Source organism: Ahaetulla prasina, chromosome 3 (genome assembly GCF_028640845.1).
Source record: "Ahaetulla prasina isolate Xishuangbanna chromosome 3, ASM2864084v1, whole genome shotgun sequence".
Lineage (NCBI taxonomy): Eukaryota > Metazoa > Chordata > Lepidosauria > Squamata > Colubridae > Ahaetulla > Ahaetulla prasina.
In genome coordinates, this window is record NC_080541.1 from 83,317,309 (window position 1) to 83,338,801 (window position 21,493).

The 21,493-nt window shown below is 42.3% G+C and overlaps 1 protein-coding gene across 1 annotated transcript in view; it reads left to right on the forward strand.

Moving 5' to 3' along the window:
* Positions 1–318: 318 nt before the first annotated feature.
* The window catches only part of PXDC1 (PX domain containing 1), a 30,606-nt gene continuing 9,431 nt past the window's right edge, over positions 319–21,493 (forward strand). Inside the window, exons 1-2 of the mRNA XM_058177091.1 lie at positions 319–1,295; positions 19,298–19,389. Of these exons, the coding sequence (XP_058033074.1) occupies positions 1,040–1,295; positions 19,298–19,389 (348 nt within the window). The 5' untranslated portion in view covers positions 319–1,039. The remainder of the gene's footprint in view (positions 1,296–19,297; positions 19,390–21,493) is intronic.

Sequence of the window (21,493 nt, forward strand, 5' to 3'; positions counted from 1 at the left end):
GAAAGATCGCCTGGTTTCCTCCGGAAAATCACTTTGAAGGAGTTTTCTTGCAAGGAAACAGGGAGAAGTTAACTTGAAGCTCCCACAGCTGCGCGGGAAACCTACGACAGGGGGGGGGGGGGAGAAAGCCAGCATCCCGGCGGTCTTTTCCGCCCACACCCTCCTTCTCCAGTAAAGCAAGCAAACGAATCTATTATTATTATTTTCTTCGGCCGGTTGCGTCACGGCCTTTTTTAAAAAGCCTGCCTCTGCCAAAATCGATACCCTGCCAACATCTGATCGAGAAAACTCCCCGTCTAGCACCTCCCCTGCCACGAGAATCGGACGGACTACCGAGTCCAGGGAGCGGGACGCGTTCGCTTCTCTCCCCCACCCGACCCCACTTTTCTTGTTTCTTCCACGTGTTGAAAACCTCGGATAAGTGGGTGGGGGGAAAAAAAAGAAGAAGCCCGGAGTCCAAACCCCCGACTTTGCGCTTGAGATCGCGGGTGGTTTTGCCTTTTTTTTTTTTTTTTTTCAATTCAGCCTCAATTCTTCGCTCTGCCTCCCAAACGTTCAGGAAGATTGCAAAAGAAAAAAAGAGAGGGGTGGGGGTGCGGGGAGGAAGAAGCGTCAAAGCCACAAGATGCAACGCCACGCCACCCTGCGAGCAAAAAGCCTGTCCCCTTCGGCCTGAAAAGCAGAAGCCCGTCTGATTTGCCCGACAGCTCCTCCGCCTCAGCCCGTGCTTGTGACTAGCAAGCGGTGGCGGCAAAAAAAAGCGGCCGTAGTCAGGGAGAGGAGGCGGCGGCGGCGGCGGAGGAGGAGTAGGAGGAGGACGGCTGAGCCCTCCCCTCCTCGTCTTTTGCCTGGGCGAAGAATGCCGGAGGCGCCTGTGGCCGCCCTGCGCGGAGCTTGAAGGCAGCGCCTTGTGCCGTCGACGCCCAGCTCGACCATGGTGGCTCCCTTTTCTTGACGCCGGAGCGGCTTCTTAGCCAAGGACGGAGGGGTTTTCCGCCGTCCCCCTCGCAGCGGGCTGGTATGCGCGGGCAGCGGCGGGATGGCCTCGGCTGTGTTTGAGGGCACCTCGCTGGTGAACATGTACGTGCGGGGCTGCTGGGTGAACGGCATCCGGAGGCTGATCGTCAACCGACGCGGGGACGAGGAGGAGTTCTTTGAGATCCGAACCGAGTGGTCGGACCGGAACGTCCTTTACTTGCACCGCAGCTACTCGGACTTGGGCCGCCTCTTCAAGCGCCTGCTGGACTCTTTCCCGGAGGATCGTCCCGAGCTGTCACAGTCCCCCTTCCTCCAAGGTTTGCCGACCGCCTCGTTTTCTGACTTTCTCCCCCCGCCCCTTGTCCCGCTCCATCCTCTGCCCACTAAGGCGAGAGGAAGTTCCCTGGAAAGGAGCAGCGCTTCCTTCCCGCCGCAGTTGAAGGATCGGGGTGGGGTGGTGGGGGAAACTTTTCGCCTCCTATTAAACCTGTTGGCTGCCGAAGCGTAAATAGACCCTACGTTTTCTCTGAATCCTTCCTTGTAGTAGAGGAAGGCAACCAGGATAGGGCAGAGTGTCTATAAGCCTGTTTCTAACAGAACAGAACAGAACGTTTCGAAAGGACCTTGGAGGTCATCTAGACCAACCCCTTGCTCAGGCAGGAAATCCTATTCTATACATACACATTTCAAACATACACTCAGAACTGGTCCTGGTCTCAGTCAGTCCCTGTCATTCATAATCAATAGAATGGCTCTGGGTATACTAAAAGCGCCTCCCCCCAAGGCTTCGCCACAAAAATGGGAAATTGAAATACTTAGGCTAAAATCTTTTTCTGCTAATGACCAAGAACGAGAAGAGGGAGGATGGGAACTGAGAGAGAGGATGTGAATGAATAGGGCCATAATACATATTTTTTCCTTAGCCATAAAGGAGGGCTATAGGAATAGAGGGGGCAGAGAGCCACGTGGCTGGTCAGCTCCACCCCACCCTAGACTTCCTTGAGTTCAGCTCTTGAGACAGAGAAGTCCTGTGTGGGTCTTTCTGAGCGTAGGCTTCTGTGGGTGTTGAAAATGGTTGGCCTGTTGCACTGCCCTTTAATTCTGAGGAGTGTACAAGTACATTCCTAAAATGAAACTTTACTATAGTTGTGGTTGCTGTTGTATGGGGAGTTGTGATGTAATGTGCATTTATTCGGATTTTCTGACTTTTGGCATGGGGTTCACAACTTTATCAATGCGCCTTAAATTTCAACCTCATAACTGGTAGGGATGCTGATAACAGGAAAACAGCAAAAAAAATAGCCTCATAACACATTTTGTTTTATGGATACCAATTACTGGTTGTTGATACAAGTGAGTCGTGTTTGTTCTTTGGACTCTCAGTAATCACCTCTGTGTGTACTGGTATGAGTGCTGGACATCCTAATTCGTCAAATGTTTACCTACACAAGTAGATAAACAGTTATTGTAGCAGGATAAGTGAAGCAAAGTATGATACACAAATTAAGTGACATTAATCCAGGAATCCATGATAGCAAAGTGAAAGGACAGATGATCCTTCTGAGCCTCCCAGAGTTGCCCTGTGTCAGCCAGGTTGCTTGAACAATGAGCTGGGCGGCATATAAATTTAATAAATAAAGATATAAAATGAACTTTTTATCCCTTCCAGCCTTATTCTGCTCCTTCAGATTTCTAAATTACTACATTGATTCAAATCACTTATTAGATACCTTGAAACTTTCATTAAAATAGATGCTTTAAAATAGTACAGTTTGTAAGAAATGTGCTGTCACCAACCAGCTTTTCCATGCCGTTTCAAGATTATAAGTGTTGCAGGGACTGAATTTACCTGGGTCTGCAAAGGGAATCCTATAATGATAGTGCAGCTCTCAGAAATATCCTTCATTCATTATAAGAAACAAAAGTTGAAACAAAAATGACTCAGGTGGAATGACAGAGCAGCTCCTCAGAACCAATTTATCCTTGTGATAAATTGATTCACTGTTCAAAATCGAATAATCATCTAGGTAATTACTGAAGATAATCCCAGAAAAACACTTGTCACAAAGGGCAATTAAGGGCTACAGTTTTGTATTTCTCACTCTGTAATACAGATGTAATCACCATGTTGGCAAGTTTTATATTTGATATTTATATGGTTCATCCATTTCCCCATCATATATGCATCTATTCAAGTAATGTGTGTGTTTCTCACAGGCAGATTTAATTTGATGTGTAAAATATGTTCTAACAACGGCTTTTTGACTCCCAGCTATTTGGTAACATTTGTAGGAGTCAAATATTTATATGGATTTAAAACACCTTGAAAATGTAAGCATCCTATATTATACGTTTTTTATTCCTGTTATCAGAACACTTCTCTCTTGATTGGATGATATTTCTAGCCCAAGGTATATTTTTTTAAAAAACCTTTTTTTATTCATTTTAGAGTTGATTTTAACTAAAATAAAAGAAACATAATTAAAGAAAAAAGGATTAAGGATCTTTCTAAAAGATGTAGTTTGCTTTTAATAATGAAATACAAAGAAACTCAAGAAAAGAAAAGAAAAAATGATAGTGGTATACAGGAAAGAAAAAAAATCCTAGATTTATTATGGTCATTAAATTTATCTAAATGTGACAAAAAGAAGAAAAAAGGCTAACTGACAAAAAGTAGAGAAAACATCTGTAAAATATCCATTGTTGATGTAAAATTAAACTTAAATATAGGCCCCTTTCTGCAGTGTTTTCTCTCCATTTCATTGTTCCTCCCAAATTGTAGCCTCAGTTACACTTTAAGAAGAAGAATGAAATGCTAGGTTGTAGAAGGCCTTGCTTGTTCCTTGTGTGGCTTTGCATGGGGTCATATATAAGATAGCAAGTGGATGGCCGTAAGAACAAGCAGTGCAGTCAAGTCACGTTGAAATCCTTGGCAGGCAGTTTTGTTGTTAATTCTGTGGTTGTACTTTGGCTCTGATTGCTGGGAAACTGAATGGGGTACTCAGGCTCTATGTACATAGGCAGTACATAGTGCTGCTGAAACTGCTGAATAGATAGGGATACAGAGGGAGAAAAATGGATGGAGTCCTCTGTTTCAGCAACTCTGTGGATTGATCTCCTGGCTAGGCAGCATAAAATCACAGCAGAGAGCCTCATAGCTAGTTCTCTGCTCTGGGCTACCATCCTTAGAGAAATTTGAGCATTTGTGGTCAGGTTGTAAATGCCTCGTAATCCTCATAAGGAATAAAGCATCTTGACAACACTGATTTTATACTGATACAGATAGTTCAAATAATATTTCTCAGGCCACTAAGTAAAGCACTTGTGATGTGACTGGGTTGATATGTTTTTCTTTTTCTGGTTGGAGAAGTGGTCTCAGATTTGGAAGTCTGGATAGCAGCCCAAATAATAGCTTGCTGAATGTTGCAAAGCCTTTTGAGCTGGCAACTATATGACGGTCAGAAGATATAACGTAGAAGAATACCACATCTTCTCTAGTTGGTTGATGATCACAGTTTATTAAATGATTAAATGAGCTAAAGGCAGAGTTCATACACTGTACTTAGACGGAACTTCCTTTGGTCAGTGGAATTAGAAACCAGTTGACCACAATATATTTGAATGGTGTCACTGTCAAGTTTATTATGTCTGGTAACAATTTAGAAACTGATCTTCCTTCAGAATTCCTTTAATCATGCAATCTATAGAATTTTTTATTTATTTATTTACATTTATATCCCGCCCTTCTCCGAAGACTCAGGGCGGCTTACAGTGTATAAGGCAATAGTCTCATTCTATTTGTATATTTACAAAGTCAACTTATTGCCCCCCCAACAATCTGGGTCCTCATTTTACCTACCTTATAAAGGATGGAAGGCTGAGTCAACCTCGGGCCGGGCTTGAACCTGCAGTAATTGCAGGCTGCTGTGTTCTAATAACAGGCTTCTTACAGTCTGAGCTACCATAGATTACTAAGCAAATGGGTGAACTTCATAATGTTATTATCATAAATAAACCAGGGTTAAAGCTAATAAAGCTTAGCATATTATGCATACTATGCTTAGCATACTATGCATAAGCTCCTGTGATGTCTTTACCTGACTTTTGGGATACTGGATGAAGGGAGGGGAAAGGGAGATATTGTATAGGTAAGGAACTAATTAATATCATTGGGATACTTATTTATGTCATCATTATCAGATTGAGGTTCTCAGTTGCACTGCTCTGAACTACAGTTCTCCTCAATAGAAGGTTAAGTACATAAGGCTAGAAGATCATGTTTTTGGTGGCCTCATCAGAAGATTTCCAAGAACATTTGATTTTCTGATGAGGCCACCAGGAGAATGAGCTAGCCTTATGCACTAAGTCTTCTATTTATCAGAAATCAGTCGGGTGTGCAATAGCATTTCCCATCATTCTTCTTTGTGCATGCCCTTACAGCATCATCAAAGGCTTTTAAAGACCAGTGCATAAATCAGCATTAATTATGTGACACTTCCTGGCATCATGACTCTTTCAGGACTGTATCCCCAAAACGCATTAATTTCATTTTTAAGCTTATCTAACATTCTCCCACCCCGAAAGAGACAAGTATCCTGTCTCAGGCCACACACATGCAACCCCCAGAGAGGTTTAAAAATCTTACTAGAAAGTTTTTAAGCAAATAAACAAGCCGCCAAGGAAATGTGTGTGCAAGCATGCATGCACAGATGAGAAAAATCAAGTCCCCCAAAGTCCAGGAAGCTTGCCTTGAGAAAGGGTCCAAATCAAAAACAGCAGGCACAAGAACCAGATCAGTCATCAGCTGGTCCAGGTCCAGAGTCATAAACTTGAATGTTCAAGTTGTAGGTCAAGAAATGGTTATCACCATTGGAAAGGCTTGAGCTCCTTGCTCTTCTTAAATAGAACCCACCCCATGTTTGTCATGTGGAAGGGTGAGGTTCCTTTCTAGCAAAGAGCCTTGGAGATCACTTTTGCTCTGCTCACCTCAGAATGATCCCTTGCGCTGGGAGGGAGTGGCAGCTTCAACTCATCTTTTAGAGACTGAGGGCAGCTGGATCTCTTGGTTCCTGAGGCCACTGTGGCACAATCGCCTCTGCCCCCCCACGGTTTTGTCCAACAGTTCAGGAACTGGCTCCTTTTTGTCGATTTCCGTGTCAGAATCTGAGGTGGCAGTGACACATAGGATTGAGAAAGAGCATAAGATTTCAAACTAACAGGGCAAATTTTGCAAGATTTAGCTTTTTATTTCATTTTTTTTGCGAACCGCTTTTGTCTAGTGCAGTGATGGCTAACCTTTTTGCTGTCGCGTGCCAAAAGTGTGGGGAGTGTGGGGGGGGGGGCTTGCACGCGTGCCCACACCCATAATTCATTGCCCCCTGCTTTTGGCACGCGACTGCAAAAAGGTTACTGGTGGGCCCGGTAGGCCCGTTTTTTTGCCCTCCCCAGGCTCTAGAGCCTTTCTTGGAGCCTGGGAGGTGGCAACCTCCCGAGGATCCTCCAGAGGTCAGAAACAGCCCATTTCCCGACTTCTCTCCCCAGGCTCCAGAGGCTTTCCTAGAGCCTGGGAAGGGTGAAAATGGCCTTCCCCATCCCGCCAGAGGCCCGCCGAAGTCCAGAAACTGCCTTTTCCTGACTTCTGGTGGGCCCGCAAGGCCCGAAAATTAGCTGGCCAGCACCTGCATGCGTGCTGGAGCTGAGCTAAGGCAATACTCGTGTGCCCACAGATATGGCTCTGCGTGCCACCTGTGGCACACGTGCCATAGGTTTGCCATCACAGGTCTAGTGGTTAAGGCAGGAAACCTGTGAGTTCTAGTTCCGCCTTAGGGATGAAAGCTATCTGGGTGCCTCTCGGCCCATGATATCAGGCATAGGTGACAACCTGGTCAGTCAATTCCTGACACAAGTGATCGATCAATGCTCAGTTGATCTCCTCCCCCCCCACAAAAAAGACCTTACACTTGGAGGAAAGCACTAGGAAGAAAAAACAAATTCTACATCGTGAACTTCTTGTAGTACATGTAGTCCTCGACTTATGACCACAGTCGAGCCCCAAATATATGTTGTTAGGTGGGAAAGTTTAAAGCAAGTTTTGCTCCACTTTACAACTTTTTCCTTGCCATGATTGTTCAGTGAATCACGGCAGCTGTTAAATTAGTGACCTGGCTGTTAAGTGAATCTGGTTTCCCCCATTGACTTTGCTTGTCAGAAGATTGCAAAAGGGGTTGATATGATCCAGGGACACTGCAACTGTCATAAGTGTGAGTCAGTTGCCAAGCATCCAAATGTAGATCACGTGACTCTGGGGATGCTACAATGGTCGTAAGTGTGAAAAATGGTCATAAGTCATTTTTTTTCAGTGCCGTTGTAACTTTGAAAATTGAAGACTGCCTGTCTTCTTGCAGACATCAGTGTATGAGTTGGGCAACTAGCATGTCTGAATTTACATAGGTCTACCTCAGGGATCTCCATCCTTGGCAACTTTAAGCCTGGAGGACTTCAACTCCCAGAATTCCCCAGTCAGCAAAGCTGGCTGGGGAATTCTGGGAGTTGAAGTCCGCCAGGCTTAAAGTTGCTAACTTTAGACTCCTGGTCTACTTGATGACAGAGAGAAAATTAGTTTACTGAGAAAGTTCTCAGCCAGAGGATTAGTTCCCTTGGGGTTCTAATATTTGTTAGACAGAGAAAGAGTTACCTGTTTTAGCAGTGTTAGACCTGTTATCTTCAATTAAATTTCAAGTGTTTCTGCTAATCTGCAGTATTGCAGTTTGTTTCTCGGGGATTCACTTAATTTCACTTTCCTCTGCTTCTGCCACGTAATCTTCATTATATTGTTTGGGCTCTTATTTCATTTTTCTGATCTTGGGAATGTGAAGTTATTCCCACATTTGTTTCTCCTCAGCTGGAAGCAAGAAGCTGAAAGAATTTTGGAGAGACTCACTGTCCTAAGCTGCCATCTGCAGTCAAATCTGCGATACTGCTGTGGAAACCTACCAACCAACAAAAATGCAATTCTTTAATCTCAATATTAAAATATTCCAAAGGTGTTTTTTCAAGAGGCAAGTTGCCTCTTGAAAAAGCACCTTTGGGACAACCATGACTTGAATGACTGAGAATCTCCATAGACACTCAATATTAATACTTTATGGTAGATTTAAAGATAGCTTAATGGAAAGATTTTGACAAAGTTGCTTGTGCCAGGCACCTAGTGAATCTTGTGTGTTAGTTTGCAGGAAATGAAATGGAAGTTGCAGAATAGGTGAGAAGATAATTTAGTTCCTTTGAAAAGACAATACAGCAATAGCAATAGCAATAGCACTCAGACTTATATTCTAATTGACAGTGCTTTACAGCCCTCTCTAAGGTTTACAAAGTCAGCATATTGCCTCCAACAGTCTGGGTCCTCATTTTACTGACTTTGAAAGGATGGAAGACTGAGTCAACCTTGAGCCGGTCAGAATCGAACTCCTGGCAGTCGGCAGAATTAGCCTGCAATACTGCATTCTAACCACTGCATCACCACGACTGTTTGTATATGTAGGAATCTGTAGGAATTTGAATCGCAAAGATTTGTTTTACAAGCATAAATCTTTTGTCCATTTTGCAGAGCCCTTTATAATAGCCTTATAAAATATATATTTTCCTCTGTATTGTACCCTTCAGTTAAATATTATTGATGAAATCAACAGTTGCAAAAGACTATAGGACGCTAAGCCAAAGTTCAGATGATTACAAATTCGTATGAAATAGGGACGACAGCCAACGATCCTTCTAGACTTGTCAAATTTTATTTATTTTGTAGGATGTTTTCGTGAGTTCTAAAAGAGAAGACTGCCATAATCTTATAAGTTTTTTAAGATAAGTGACCACTTTGCTTAATGACCGAATTGCTAGTCCCAATTGTAGTTACTAAATCATGGCTACCTGTATTCCTTAAAAATGATCCTAGGAATGGCTAAAATATTTGCAGCATATCAGCAAGATTGCTTCATCAAAATGCATGAAAGTTGTTGATCCTTACCAAAAATGCAAACAAGCTTTTGATTCTGTGTACTGCGCCTCACGATATTCAACACACACCCCCACCATTAAAAACAACAGCAATTACAGGAGAACAATACAGCTAAAAACTTACTTTCAGTCAGATAATTAAAGAGTCCGATCCCTTGTTTACCAGGCAGGGCTTTTTTTTAATGGACTCTTGACATTGGCACAATAAAATGTGTCACAGTTGATGCAATTTATCTGTTGTGAAACTAATCTTTATCGCTGCAGCATAGCAACAGCAGCTACTGTGTGTGGAAATAGCTAATTTACTTCTACATCATAAAATATCAGTGCAAATACTGCTCTCCATCAGTAAATAACTTTACTGTACTTACCTCTGCAAACATAGGAGTATCTAGAATAAATCCATGGCCATTAGTGGTACTTAAGGCAATCAGAACCAATTTAAGCCCCCGTAGGTTTCAATTAATTCACACATGTATTACTAAGACTGGATTCAATTGATTATATGTTGTATAACCAGATGTTGTCTGAATGGAGAGGAAAGGCTTTTGTAAAAAATTCTTTTGCATGGTTAATGTTATATCAAGTAAATACATAGACCTTATATTATATCGTTATTCCCCAAACAACGAAAGACTGTTTGTTGCCCAGTTATGCAATTCCTTAGACTTAGAGGCATTTGACTCAAAAGTGAATCTTAAGATAGTGTTACCATACATAGCATGCAAACATCCAGATGACCACTAGATAGTAGCAAAAGCTACACTAGACAGCTCTTTATCAGTACGTAGTCCTTGATTTACAATGGCAATTGGGACTGAAATTGCTACTGCTAAGTGATGCAATCATAAATCATATTGCTTAGTAATGGAAATCCCTGCTATCCCGATTGCTGTTAACCAAATCCCACAGTTGTTAAGGGAATAACAGGGGTAAAATCCAGCAGTTCTGACAGGTTCTGGAGAACCGGTAGCAGAAATTTTGAGCAGTTCGAAGAACCGGTAGCGGAAATTTTGAGTAATTCCTAGAACCAGCAAATACCACCTCTGGCTGTCCCCAGAGTGGGGTGGGAATGGAGATTTTGCAGTGTCCTTCCCCTGCCACACCCATCACACCCACCAAGCCACACCCACAGAACCGGTAGTGAAAAAAATTGGATTTCACCACTGGGGACCAAAGTCAGTGGGGAAGCTGGCAGGAAATCACAAGCTCCAGAGTGGTAGGCAGCTAAGTGGAACCTGCAAGGTAGGAGAGGAAGTGTGGGGGTGCTTAGAGGTGTGAGGATGGATGGGGAGGGTGTGAGTATCAGTGAGGATGTGCAAGGGAATTTGTGGGAGGTGTAGCATGGGTTGGGGAGTGTGCACGTACCAGTGGCTGGCATGGTGCAAACACAAATCTGGGGTGTGTGTGTGTGTGTGTGTGTGCATGGATGGGTGGAGACATACCCAAGAGACCGACAATCTTCCCTGCTGTCTTCCCCAGTGATTTTCTGGGGAAGCTGGCAGAGAAGGTTACAAATGATTATCATGTGATCACACAGCATTGTAACTGGCCATAAGTGCAAACCTGTTGCCAAGTGCTCAGATTGCAATCACATCACTGCGGAGGTGTTAGGTCAGCCAGAAATCCAAGGACCGGTCCTAACCATCATTTATTCAGTGCTGCAAATAGTTGCTGAGCAAATGGTCATAGGTCAAGGGCTACCTATAATCAAATTCAACGGAGGACTCTTTTGGTGCTCTTCACATTAGATACAATCATTTTCCTTGCTCCAGTAAGGTGAGCTTGTATGAGATAGCACAGTAGTATGGATACAATGTACAGTTACCACTCTAAAATGATATGGGGCGGCATCCCTTGAAGAAATCAATAAAACCATCTTTGTTGTATCTGCACAGAAAAATGTTTCCAATAGTTAAAATTAATTTTGGGAATACAGCCTATTTCAATCACTGGGCAAAGTATCCAAAAATGTTTCTGGTTACCATAGTAATTGTAATATAAAGCAAGAGTGGTGTTTTCCACAGCCCATGAAGTCAGTCCTACACATTGTGCATATATATGAGTAATTTCATTATTACAATTAATGCCGCATATTTTTTACAGTGGCTTCATATGAGCCATGGTGGTGTAGTGGTTAGAATATGGTATTGCCACCAAATTCTGCTGACTGTCAGCTGCCAGCAGTTCAGCAGTTCGATTCTACCCGCCTCAAGGTTGATTCAGCCTTCCAACCTTCCGAGCTCTTGCTAGTTTGCTGTTTCCTAAGTCAGCCACACAGGACAACGCTACATAAAATTCTGCTCAAAACACTGAACACAGATGCAATCATCACAATTCCAGAAAATTCATCTGTTTTTTCATAGCAGGGAGATAAAAGGAATTTTGTTGAAAGCACTTTTAAGTATACGCATACTCAGTGTGTAGAGGAACAGATGTTTGTCAAACTATGAGTAAGTGGCAGGATGCACTGATTTTTCAGATGGTGTTTAAAGAGAGAGGAAATAGCCCTCATTTCCATATTGTGTGTCAACGATCATACTAATATATTTCAGAATAACTTGTGGTTAGTTTTAGAATACACTCCATAGTTGTTTGGTCTAAAGGTCGTGGCATAAATCCCAATGAGGTTTTTGTGTGTGGGTATGCTTGTGAGCTTTAGGGAATGAAGTTCCAAAGTTAAATATTTCTAAAGATAAAAATAAAACCCAATTTTAGGAAACATTAAATCCAATAGCATCTTGAAAAATTAATAGTTTTTTCACAGTCTGTGCCCCTAGTTGCTTGGTTCTATTTTTTTCCAAGGGAAAAAAAAGGGAATTTGGAGGCAATTGGAGGGTGAGGTTTTAATATAAAATAGGGAAAATTCATCAGCAATCATGATGCCTATTTTTGGGGTTTTGCTGCCAAATTTCAATGAAGCCATTTGGGAGGATTTCTGGATTTTTATTTTTTTTAAAGCGATGCTATCCTGATGCACAGATGGGGACAGGAAGTGATTGAAAAAGTCAGTTTGGAAGCAGTTGACTATGTGATCAGAGCTCTAATTGCAAGGATACTGGTATTAGCTTGACTTTTTTGACTTTCCATGGATTCCCCTGGCTGCCAGTTAATACCAGGGAAGGGCCAGGCCATTGCCAAAAAAGGAAAGATGAGAGCATACAAACATGCTATATGACAGGAAGATGGGGGAGGGAGAGAGAGGAGGGGGGGTGGGAGGGAGAAAGGGATAAGTTTTCCATAACTTCCATCTACAGGAGGTATTGTAGTCCTATAAATGTGCCAGCTTGGGAAATGAGAGGTTAATATGCCCATTTTACTGTATGAAAAATATTGTTCTCACTTTTTTGTTGCACCTAACCTAAAAGCCACATTTTAGGTTAGATTTTTGCACCCAGCCCTAGTCTTTCTTGGACATTGAACAGCAATTTGCTTGAAAGTAGAGACATTTTAATTAAGCAGAATGTAGGAAAAATGAAACAGGCTCTGCGTTTTCAATTTTTCCCACAGTGTAGAATTCTTTTGCCCAAATTACCTCCTCCAGGGCAGGAGAGCATTCTGGCTGAAATCATTACATTAATTCCAGACAAGTCATTAAGGAGTTATTTCTTTAAAAAAAAAACATCTGTTAAGTCTGTGCTGTTCATGCCTAAAGCCTGTCTTGCAGGCAGGAATATTAAACTATCTGCATCCATCCCATTATTTAAAAATTCATCTGCAAATTTGGTCTTTTCCTGGCTGGATGTCAAAAAACAAAACAAAAACAGGAACTCTAGCTTTTCTTTCCTTGTTGAATGATTAGGAAGGAACTAAATAAGCACATGCAAATACAAATTACATTTACAGCCTCAGTAATATTCAGAAAAAAAGAATAATTCTAAATCATACGTATGCACTTGCTCAGCGACATAGTACTTAATTACAGATAGTCCTCAACTTACAATAGTTCGTTTAATGACCAAGTTACAACCGGACTGAAAAAAGTGACTTACCACTGTTTTTCACACTTAACAATCACTGTAGCATCCCCATGGCCACGTGATCAAAATTTGGATGCTTGGTAACTGGTTCATATTTATGATGGTTGCAGTGTTTTGGGCTCATATGATCACTTTTTGTGACCTTATTACAAGCAAGGTCAATGGGGAAGCCATATTCATTTAACAATCATGTTATTAATTTCAGAACTGTCGTGATTCACTTAATAACTATGGCATGAAAAGTCATAAAATGGGGCAAAATTCACTTAACAAATGTTTCCCTTTGCAACTTGAGGCTCAGTTGAGGTTGTAAGTCGAGGACTACCTGTATACACTACCTGCATACATGCAAAAGCAAGGCTGTCAAAGTTGAAGCTCACGGGTGGGATGTGTCACGCGCTGGCCACACCCACGCCCAGTTTAGCGAAGGGTGAAAAAGTCACGATACATCACATGAGGATGCCGTGACCACGCGACTTTGACACCCCTGAGCTAAAGGGACAGAAAAACTTCAGCCAAGCGTCAAACCAACAAGCTCAAAGCTTATTTTCTTTTATAGAAAAGAAAGAGCAGGGAAAGAATGATTTAGGTTAGTAGAGAGAGAGTGGTTAATACAGAGAGTGTCATCAAGGCATTTCTTCTCTCCCCTCAATATTAAGTGCAGCCCCTAACTATCAAAATTCCCCACCACTATTTTATTTTATTTTTTTAGCCCCAGGTCTCCAGAAAACAAAGCAAATTATTTTGCCTATTTTCGTGCAGCAAACATGTATGAGAAGTCATGAAATTTATATCCAGGATTGTATACATCTATGGATAAATTTCAAAAGGAAATGGTTTCTTCCAGGCTCAGTGTCTGAGTTCACCTCTTCTAATGGTTGACTACTTTATGCTCCCTAAAAATGAATTCTTGTCAATGGATACCTTTCGTATCGATAACCCTAATAAATAGCTGGAGATGATAGTAAGCGGGACGGATGGCTTAAAGAGAAATCCTTCATGTTTCCACCACTATCTCAAGTATCTACATGTGGCTCAAGCCAAAGTTACCCAAATGAATTGGGCAATCTGGCTAAGTGGAAGATTTATGTTGGATTTATCTCTGATATCTAGATCCTGTTGGAAGAAATATCCATCTGGGTTCAGTTCCAAGTGGGGACAAAGACACTGGAAACATGGAGACTGCTTGGAAAGATGGTTTAATGGTGGTCAGGATCACATGGCTTGAGTTCCTGAACAGAAAAGGGCTGAGATCCTGTGTGCTCCCTGGCTTTATGCTTTTTCTGAGCTTTGAACTTTCTGGGGCACAGGAAGAGTATCCTGACCCAGGTGGTCTAGGGGTCTTAGCTAGCCTTGCTGGCTGATGTAATCTTCCCAGGTGTCATGTGGTGTCATGTGGTGAGTTTCTGTTGCTAGATGGGTCCTATTATGATGCAGATGATGGCCCATTGACAAAGGTGGGGGGAAATGAGTGAGCTTGGTTGAGGCTTTAATGGCCCATTGACAAAGGTGGGGGGTTGCAGGGAGCTGCTTTGTCTTTAAAACATGTTTCTCCATTTCTCATCCAGGGAAATATATTCTGCCTTTTTAAATATTTTCTAAAATATTTCATTCTTCTAGGAGGGGGGTGGGTGCTAAATTCCTACAATCCTTAAGACTGTGTCTTGGCTGAGCTGTTTCAAACTGTAAGAAAGTGCTTTGGGATTATGCGTTGCCACAGCATAAAGTCCCCTACATTTTTGTTGCACTGTGAAAAAGAGATAAAATGCTACCTAATATTTGCTGAACAATTAGGTTTCTCTGTGCAGGATCATCGCCGCCTCATGTCTCCCTTTTTCCTTGATAATTTTTATTGAAAGGTCAGTCTTCAAAATGTATCTTGCATTGCTAGATGGTTGCTTCTCTGCTAAATGCACTTCAGTTAAATGGAGAGGCAGTCAACTAAGAGATGCTCTACTAATGTAGGTCTTTCCATCTGGGTAATTTATCCAGGCGTGTGAGGACATGCAATTGGACAAAATAGCTGAATTTAACATAGATTTTAGAAGTAGCAATGTGTGGAAGTATGGCTCCCTCTATTGGATACTGACCAAATTGCAGTGGAAAGACCTCATGTTCAGAGATTTTCTAAAGTTAGAAATTTATACAATAGGGTTTCCAACCTCCGGTCCATGGACCAGCACCGGTCTGTCGCAGACCAGAAATTGGGCCATGCAAACAAGCAAAGCACCATTTGCGGGATGCAGGCAGTGCATGAAACCATGCTCCCTCCAATCCACGGAAATACCTTTCTGCGGAACCGGTCCCTGGCGCCCCCAAAGGTTGGGGGCTTGCAACCTTTCTAGAGAACACAATGAGAGGAGGGGACAGAACTATGATGAGCAAAAAGAACTAAGGAGGCTATAATCAATCATAAAATATTTATTTGTCAGAAGATAAAATAATGAGGTTACTCTGTGGCACTGATTCCGTTCTGCCACTGGGCTGGTTCCTAACACATTAACACATAAGGCATGTTATCACAGTGATGGCTAACCTTTTTGTGGTCTCGTACCAATAGCGGGGGAAGTCCGGGGGGGTCCCGCATGCATGTGCCCACACCTATAATTCAATGCACCCCACCCCTTGTGCATGTGCGCTTGACCCCCCACGCTCCCCCTGCTTTTGGCACACAATGGCACGGTGGGCCCAGTAGGCTCCTTTTTCACCCTCCTCAGGCTCCAGACGCTTTCTAGGAACATGGGGACAGTGAAAACAGCCTTCCCCACCCTCCGCCAGAGGCCATTTACCAACTTCTGATGGGTCCGTAAGGCTCGAAAATCAGCTGGCGCGCATGCATGCTGGAATTGAGCTAGGGCAACACTTGCATGCCCACAGATATGGTTCCGCGTGCCACCTGTGGCACACATGCCATAGGTTCGCCATCACGGTATTATCAGAACCACTGATTATACTTTTTGAGAACTCTTGGGAGTTCAGGAGAAAAATGTCAGAAGATTAGAGAAAAGCCAAAGTTATTTCGGTCTTTTTTTTTTTTTTTAAATGTAGGGCTAAGAAACTACAGACCAAACAGATGGACATCACTTTTTTGGAAAGGCTGTCAGTTTGCAAGATGAGTATTAGAAATCAACCTGGGTTAAAAACAAAAGGTGCAAAACAAATCTTACTGATTTGATTGACAGGGATAAGATTAGTAAGCCATGGGAATGCTGTTGTATTATTGTACTTAGACTTCAATAGGGCAACCCAAATGTACAGATTTCTTGGAATAGAGTAACCCAGGTTTGCTGTCTGTACTTATTAATTGGGTTGCACTAAGTGTTTTAAGCAATTGCATGGTAAGAGAGTTCCTGTCCTAGAAGACCTCCTCCAAGGGCCCTTCCACGCCTTTGGTTCTATAACAAGGAACTGTTGGTTGACATGGGTGTCCCTGTGGGTACGTTGGTACGTTAGTGCCCTTAGGATTTCAGAGATAAATTCAAAGCATTTATCTCTGGGGGAATTCTACTCTGGAGGTGGCTGCTAGACTGACAGCAGATTCCACCTTTCCCTCTGCTCTCTGCTCCCTACTCTCTCATCTATTTTACTAGTCATATTAATGTATTTTCTTTGTTTTCTTTTTCTTTGTTTTATTGTTCTATTGTTTACTTTCACTTTGCGTAAACTCCCTTTTTATTTCTTCATTTTGAATTGCTGTAAGCGTCCTCGAGTAGCCCCATGGCGAGATAGGTGGCCAATAAGTTTAATTCATCATCATCATCATCATCATTCTGTTGCAATGAGAATACGGGCTTTTCCCACTATAGCATTATCACTGAATCAGTCCAATCGATATTGGTATAAAACTTGCTACTCGTTTTCCAATTCCTACTCCACTTTTATTGCATCTGTTCAAAATCACCACTAATAATGATGTCCTGATTTGTGAGGGTGCCACTTGTAAAAAGTAAGGTGATTGTTGTTTTGGCTTTGCTATCTTCATTCTTCAACACATTACCTGCCAATAGGGAAAACATCCATGAATAACGACAGTGCAGCAGGGATCTAGGTGATCTGAATTCCAAACGTTACCTGAGGTTTTTCTAGACTAGCTTGTTTGACCTCTCTCATACCCCATTTTGGCATTCCCAAGATAAAATGATGTAAAAGCAAGAAATATGTGGGGAGATACCAAAGGCGGAGATAGAACTAGAATGGAGAAGACTGACGTTACCATGATTGTGCACCCTGTTAGATCCTGTAGAACCAGAAAATCAAAACTAATTACTTGCTGCACAACCACTCCTCTTACTTCTGGGGAAGGAACATAAATGATTTGAACTGACAAATATAACTGCAAAGTTTTCATAAAGTCAGTCTTGACTAGTGGTGAAATCTAAAAACTTTCCCTACCGGTTCTGTGGGTGTGGCTTTGTGGGTGTGGCTTTGTGGTCATGTGATCAGGTGGTCATGGCCAACTCAATGTCAATCACGTCAAGGGGGGCCTAGCCTGGTCCCTCCCCTCCCAGCCATTTCTTGTCACACCCAATTTCAACGTATAAATATTATTAAAAATATTAGAACTTTAGAATATTAGAATGTAAAAATATTATTCACCTTTTTTCAACTTTATTTAGAGTGTGATAGACAACAGGCTTTTAAGGGGCTGCCAGAAAGAAGTGGGGGGGGCAATGTATTTTCCAAAGCACCAGAAGGCAAAGCAAGAAGCAATGAATGGAAACTGAACAAAGAGAGAAGCAACCTAAAACTAAGAAGAAATTTCCTGACAGTGAGAACAATTAATCAGTGGAACTGCTTCACAAGAAAGGGCTTTCTTTTGCTCCAGAAGAAAATCAGAATAAAGAGCTGGAAAAGCCTTCACAGGAAGAGGCTTTTTTGTTCTGCTGTGGAAGAAAAATAGAAGACAGAAAAATCTTCCCTGGAAGAGGCTCTCTGCTTTTGCTCCAGAGGAAGCAAAAGGCAGTTTCTTTTGAGGCAGTTTCTCAATTCAGGCAAGGTGGTTTACAGGTTAGCAGCATTTTAAGGAGGTGATAATTGCCATTGGCTGAATGCCCAGACATCTCATTAAAGCTAGTATTCTTTTCCCTGCTTGGGGGAAGGAGGAAAAAAGTGGCAGAAAGTTTCCCTTTATTATTCTAGCTGAGGGCAAATGAGACTAAGACTCATTTGCTGTTTCTTAGCTCAGCTGAGGCAGCAATTGCTCTGCCGTGTGAATCAGCTGAGCTAATAAACAACAGAATATAGGAGAGGTGATAAGAGGGGGAGGGCAGGTGAGTGGGGCCAGTCAAAATTTTCCCTACCCGGATGGCTGAACCGGTCCAAACAGGTAGCTTTTCACCCCTGGTCTTGACTCCTTGACCACAACACATTTGTGTTGCTTTTCGGGGGAGAATATGGAAATGGACATGCCACTCTCTTTTTTTTCAACTTCTCATTCTGGCCTACAATTCTGGTATTTCTTGGTAGGCTTCTGTCCAAGTACCAACCAGGCACAACCAACTAACCCTCTGAGATAATTCAAGGTCAACCCAGTGCCGCCTTCTGCTGAGATGTCAGACACAAGGAAATTAGCAAATTAAGAACCAAATATATATATTAGTTGTTAAGATTGAGCTTGTGAGGATATAACAGTTTTGTAGTCAGTTGCAGTAAGGGACAAGGAATCTGTTTCGTTTGCTTCCTCATTAACAAGGGGGAGGCAATGTGCTTTCCATACGATCATTCATTAATAAAAGCATGAAATACAGGCATGCATATTTTGGGGATCCATGCTGATGGAAAGCGTTAAATTATTCTTTTCTTCTGGTAGATCAGCACTGGGGATTTACAGAAGGAGGTCTTTTCATTTAAGGTGAAGGTGTCACCCATGGAGATCCAGATGAACATTTGGAAAAGGTTAACCTTCAGGATCAATTGTGTATTATTTGTGGTATTATAGTCTATAAAGCTCAGATAGTTTTAAATTCACCTTCTTGCTGCTTTTTAAAACACATGAATATTCTGGCCAATGATGTGGCTTATATTCACATTACAAGGTATGATATAAGAGGGCATCAAAAACCTGTTTTCTGTTTTCTCTTTAAGCTGTTATTGTTAGGAGCAATGGTGGATTTGGCAAAGGGTTGAAGCATATGGATAAGTTTTGTTATTCATACATCTTTTATATGTGTAAGTGGGGATTATTTTGTCTTACTTGTTCTTACATACTGAAGTTATATTCTCATATATTGAGAACATAAAATACAGGTTGAAATGTGTATAATCAAGAATAAAAAATGTAGCTTTCCCTCAGAATACTTCCTTAAAGATTTTCTTCTTCTTTTTTCTAGGCTTAATTACAATTAAAGAGTCTCATGACATAGAAGCCAGGCTGAACGAGGTAGAGAAGCTCCTAAAGAATATTATAAATATGCCTTGGAAGGTAAGTAAGAGGAATGATACTGCAATGCTCTCTACATGGGGCTCCCCTTGAGGGGCATCCGGAGGCTTCAGTTAGTCCAGAACGCAGCTGCGCGGGTGATAGAGGGAGCCCCTCGTGGCTCCCGCGTGACACCTATCCTGCGCAGACTGCACTGGCTACCTGTGGCCTTCCGGGTGCGCTTCAAGGTTCTGGTGAAAGTCTTCAAAGCGCTCCATGGCATAGGGCCGGGCTATTTACAGGACCGCCTACTGCTACCGAATACCTCCCACCGACCCGTGCGCTCTCACAGAGAGGGACTCCTCAGGGTGCCGTCGGCGCGACAGTGTCGTCTGGCGACGCCCAGGGGAAGGGCCTTCTCTGTGGGGGCTCCCGCCCTCTGGAACGAACTCCCCCCAGGACTCCGTCAACTTCCGGACCTCCGAACCTTTCGTCGCGAGCTTAAAACGCATTTATTCATCTGCGCAGGACTGGGTTAGTTTTTTAAATTTATGGGTTTTAATTGGGGGTTTTAAATGGGGTTTTAAATTGTATCTAAATTTTTAGGCCGTTATTGAATCAGTTTTTTATATAGTTTTTAATTTGTATTCTATGTATTGTGTTTTTTATTGGCTGTGAACCGCCCTGAGTCCTTCGGGAGAAGGGCGGTATACAAATATAATAAATAAATAAAATAAATAAATAAATAAATAAATAAACTTCAGTGAAAGTTTAAGCAATGCTGATTTTTCAGTTGTTCCAGGGGTGGTATTCAGCCAGTTCTGACCAGTTCAGGTGTACCATTAGCTCCGATGATCAGATGGGCCCACTCACCTGCCTAGATTACAGGCTAACACTAAAACTATAGTGTAAACCTTAAAGTGGGCCTCATGGGTTATAGGAAACCTGCTGAGACCGTGTAGTACAAGGATGGAGATCTCAAACCTTTTCTCTCAGAAGATTATTACATCTTGATCTTCCTCTCTGTCTTCCTAAAGGAGCTTCACTTGCCATCTTCCCTCTGTTGTGCCTTTCCAGGGATGAAAATACTGCAAAGGAAAGTGAAATGATTTCTCTAGCACTACTTCATGGCCTATAGTGTCAAGTTGTGTGGCTAGAGGATTCAGCTCTAATTCCTTTCCACATGAGAGGCAAACGGCTGTTGATAAAGCCCTGCAAAGCAGATAGTTATCCCATTTCTAGATGTAATAGGAGTCCTATGTCAAAATTGGCGGCCCATGGGCCAGATGCGTCACATGTAGGCCATGCTCAACCCAGCTCCGCAACGGCAAAAAACATTGTGATACGTCATGATACATCACGTGACGTGATCGAGTTTGACACCCGTGTAATAGGAGAACAGCTACCTTCCAGCAGCTTTGTTTTACGCTTTCATAGAATAGCATAAAATAGAATAGAATAGAATAGAATAGAATAGAATAGAATAGAATAGAATAGAATAGAATAGAATAGAATTTTATTGGCCAAGTGTGATTGGACACACAAGGAATTTGTCTTGGTGCATATGCTCTCAGTGTACATAAAAGAAAAGATACCTTCATCAAGGTACAACATTTACAACATTTCTATCAAATTGAAGTGGTTGAGGTAAAGCAAAATGCCTCAGCTGCGGGTATTGAAATAAGGCGCTTTATTTTTCATGAGCAATATCACTTCATTCCATCCCTTTGAGTTGAAGGTACACAGGAGATCCTAGTTTGTGTTGTACAAAACATCTATGTTGAAGTAAGGGCTAAGCTGCACATCCCAGTTCTCTTTTCACTTACTTATTCTTTGAATTCTATGGGTAATTTTTGGAAGGAACCAGAATTTCCCCCTAAACAAGGATAATTACAGAGAAAATCCCATTCATTCCAGGGGTGAAATCCAGCAGGTTCTGACTGGTTCTGGAGAACCAGTAGCGGAAATTTTGAGTAGTTCAGAGAACCGGCAAATGCCACCTCTGGCTGGCCCGCGAGTGGGGTGGGAATGGAGATTTTGCACTATCCTTCCCCTGCCACGGCCACCAAGCCATGCCCACAGAACCGGTAGTAAAAAAATTTGAATTTCACCACTGATTCATTCCATTTTAAAATAATGGCAGGCACAGAGTTGTTGTCTAAATTAG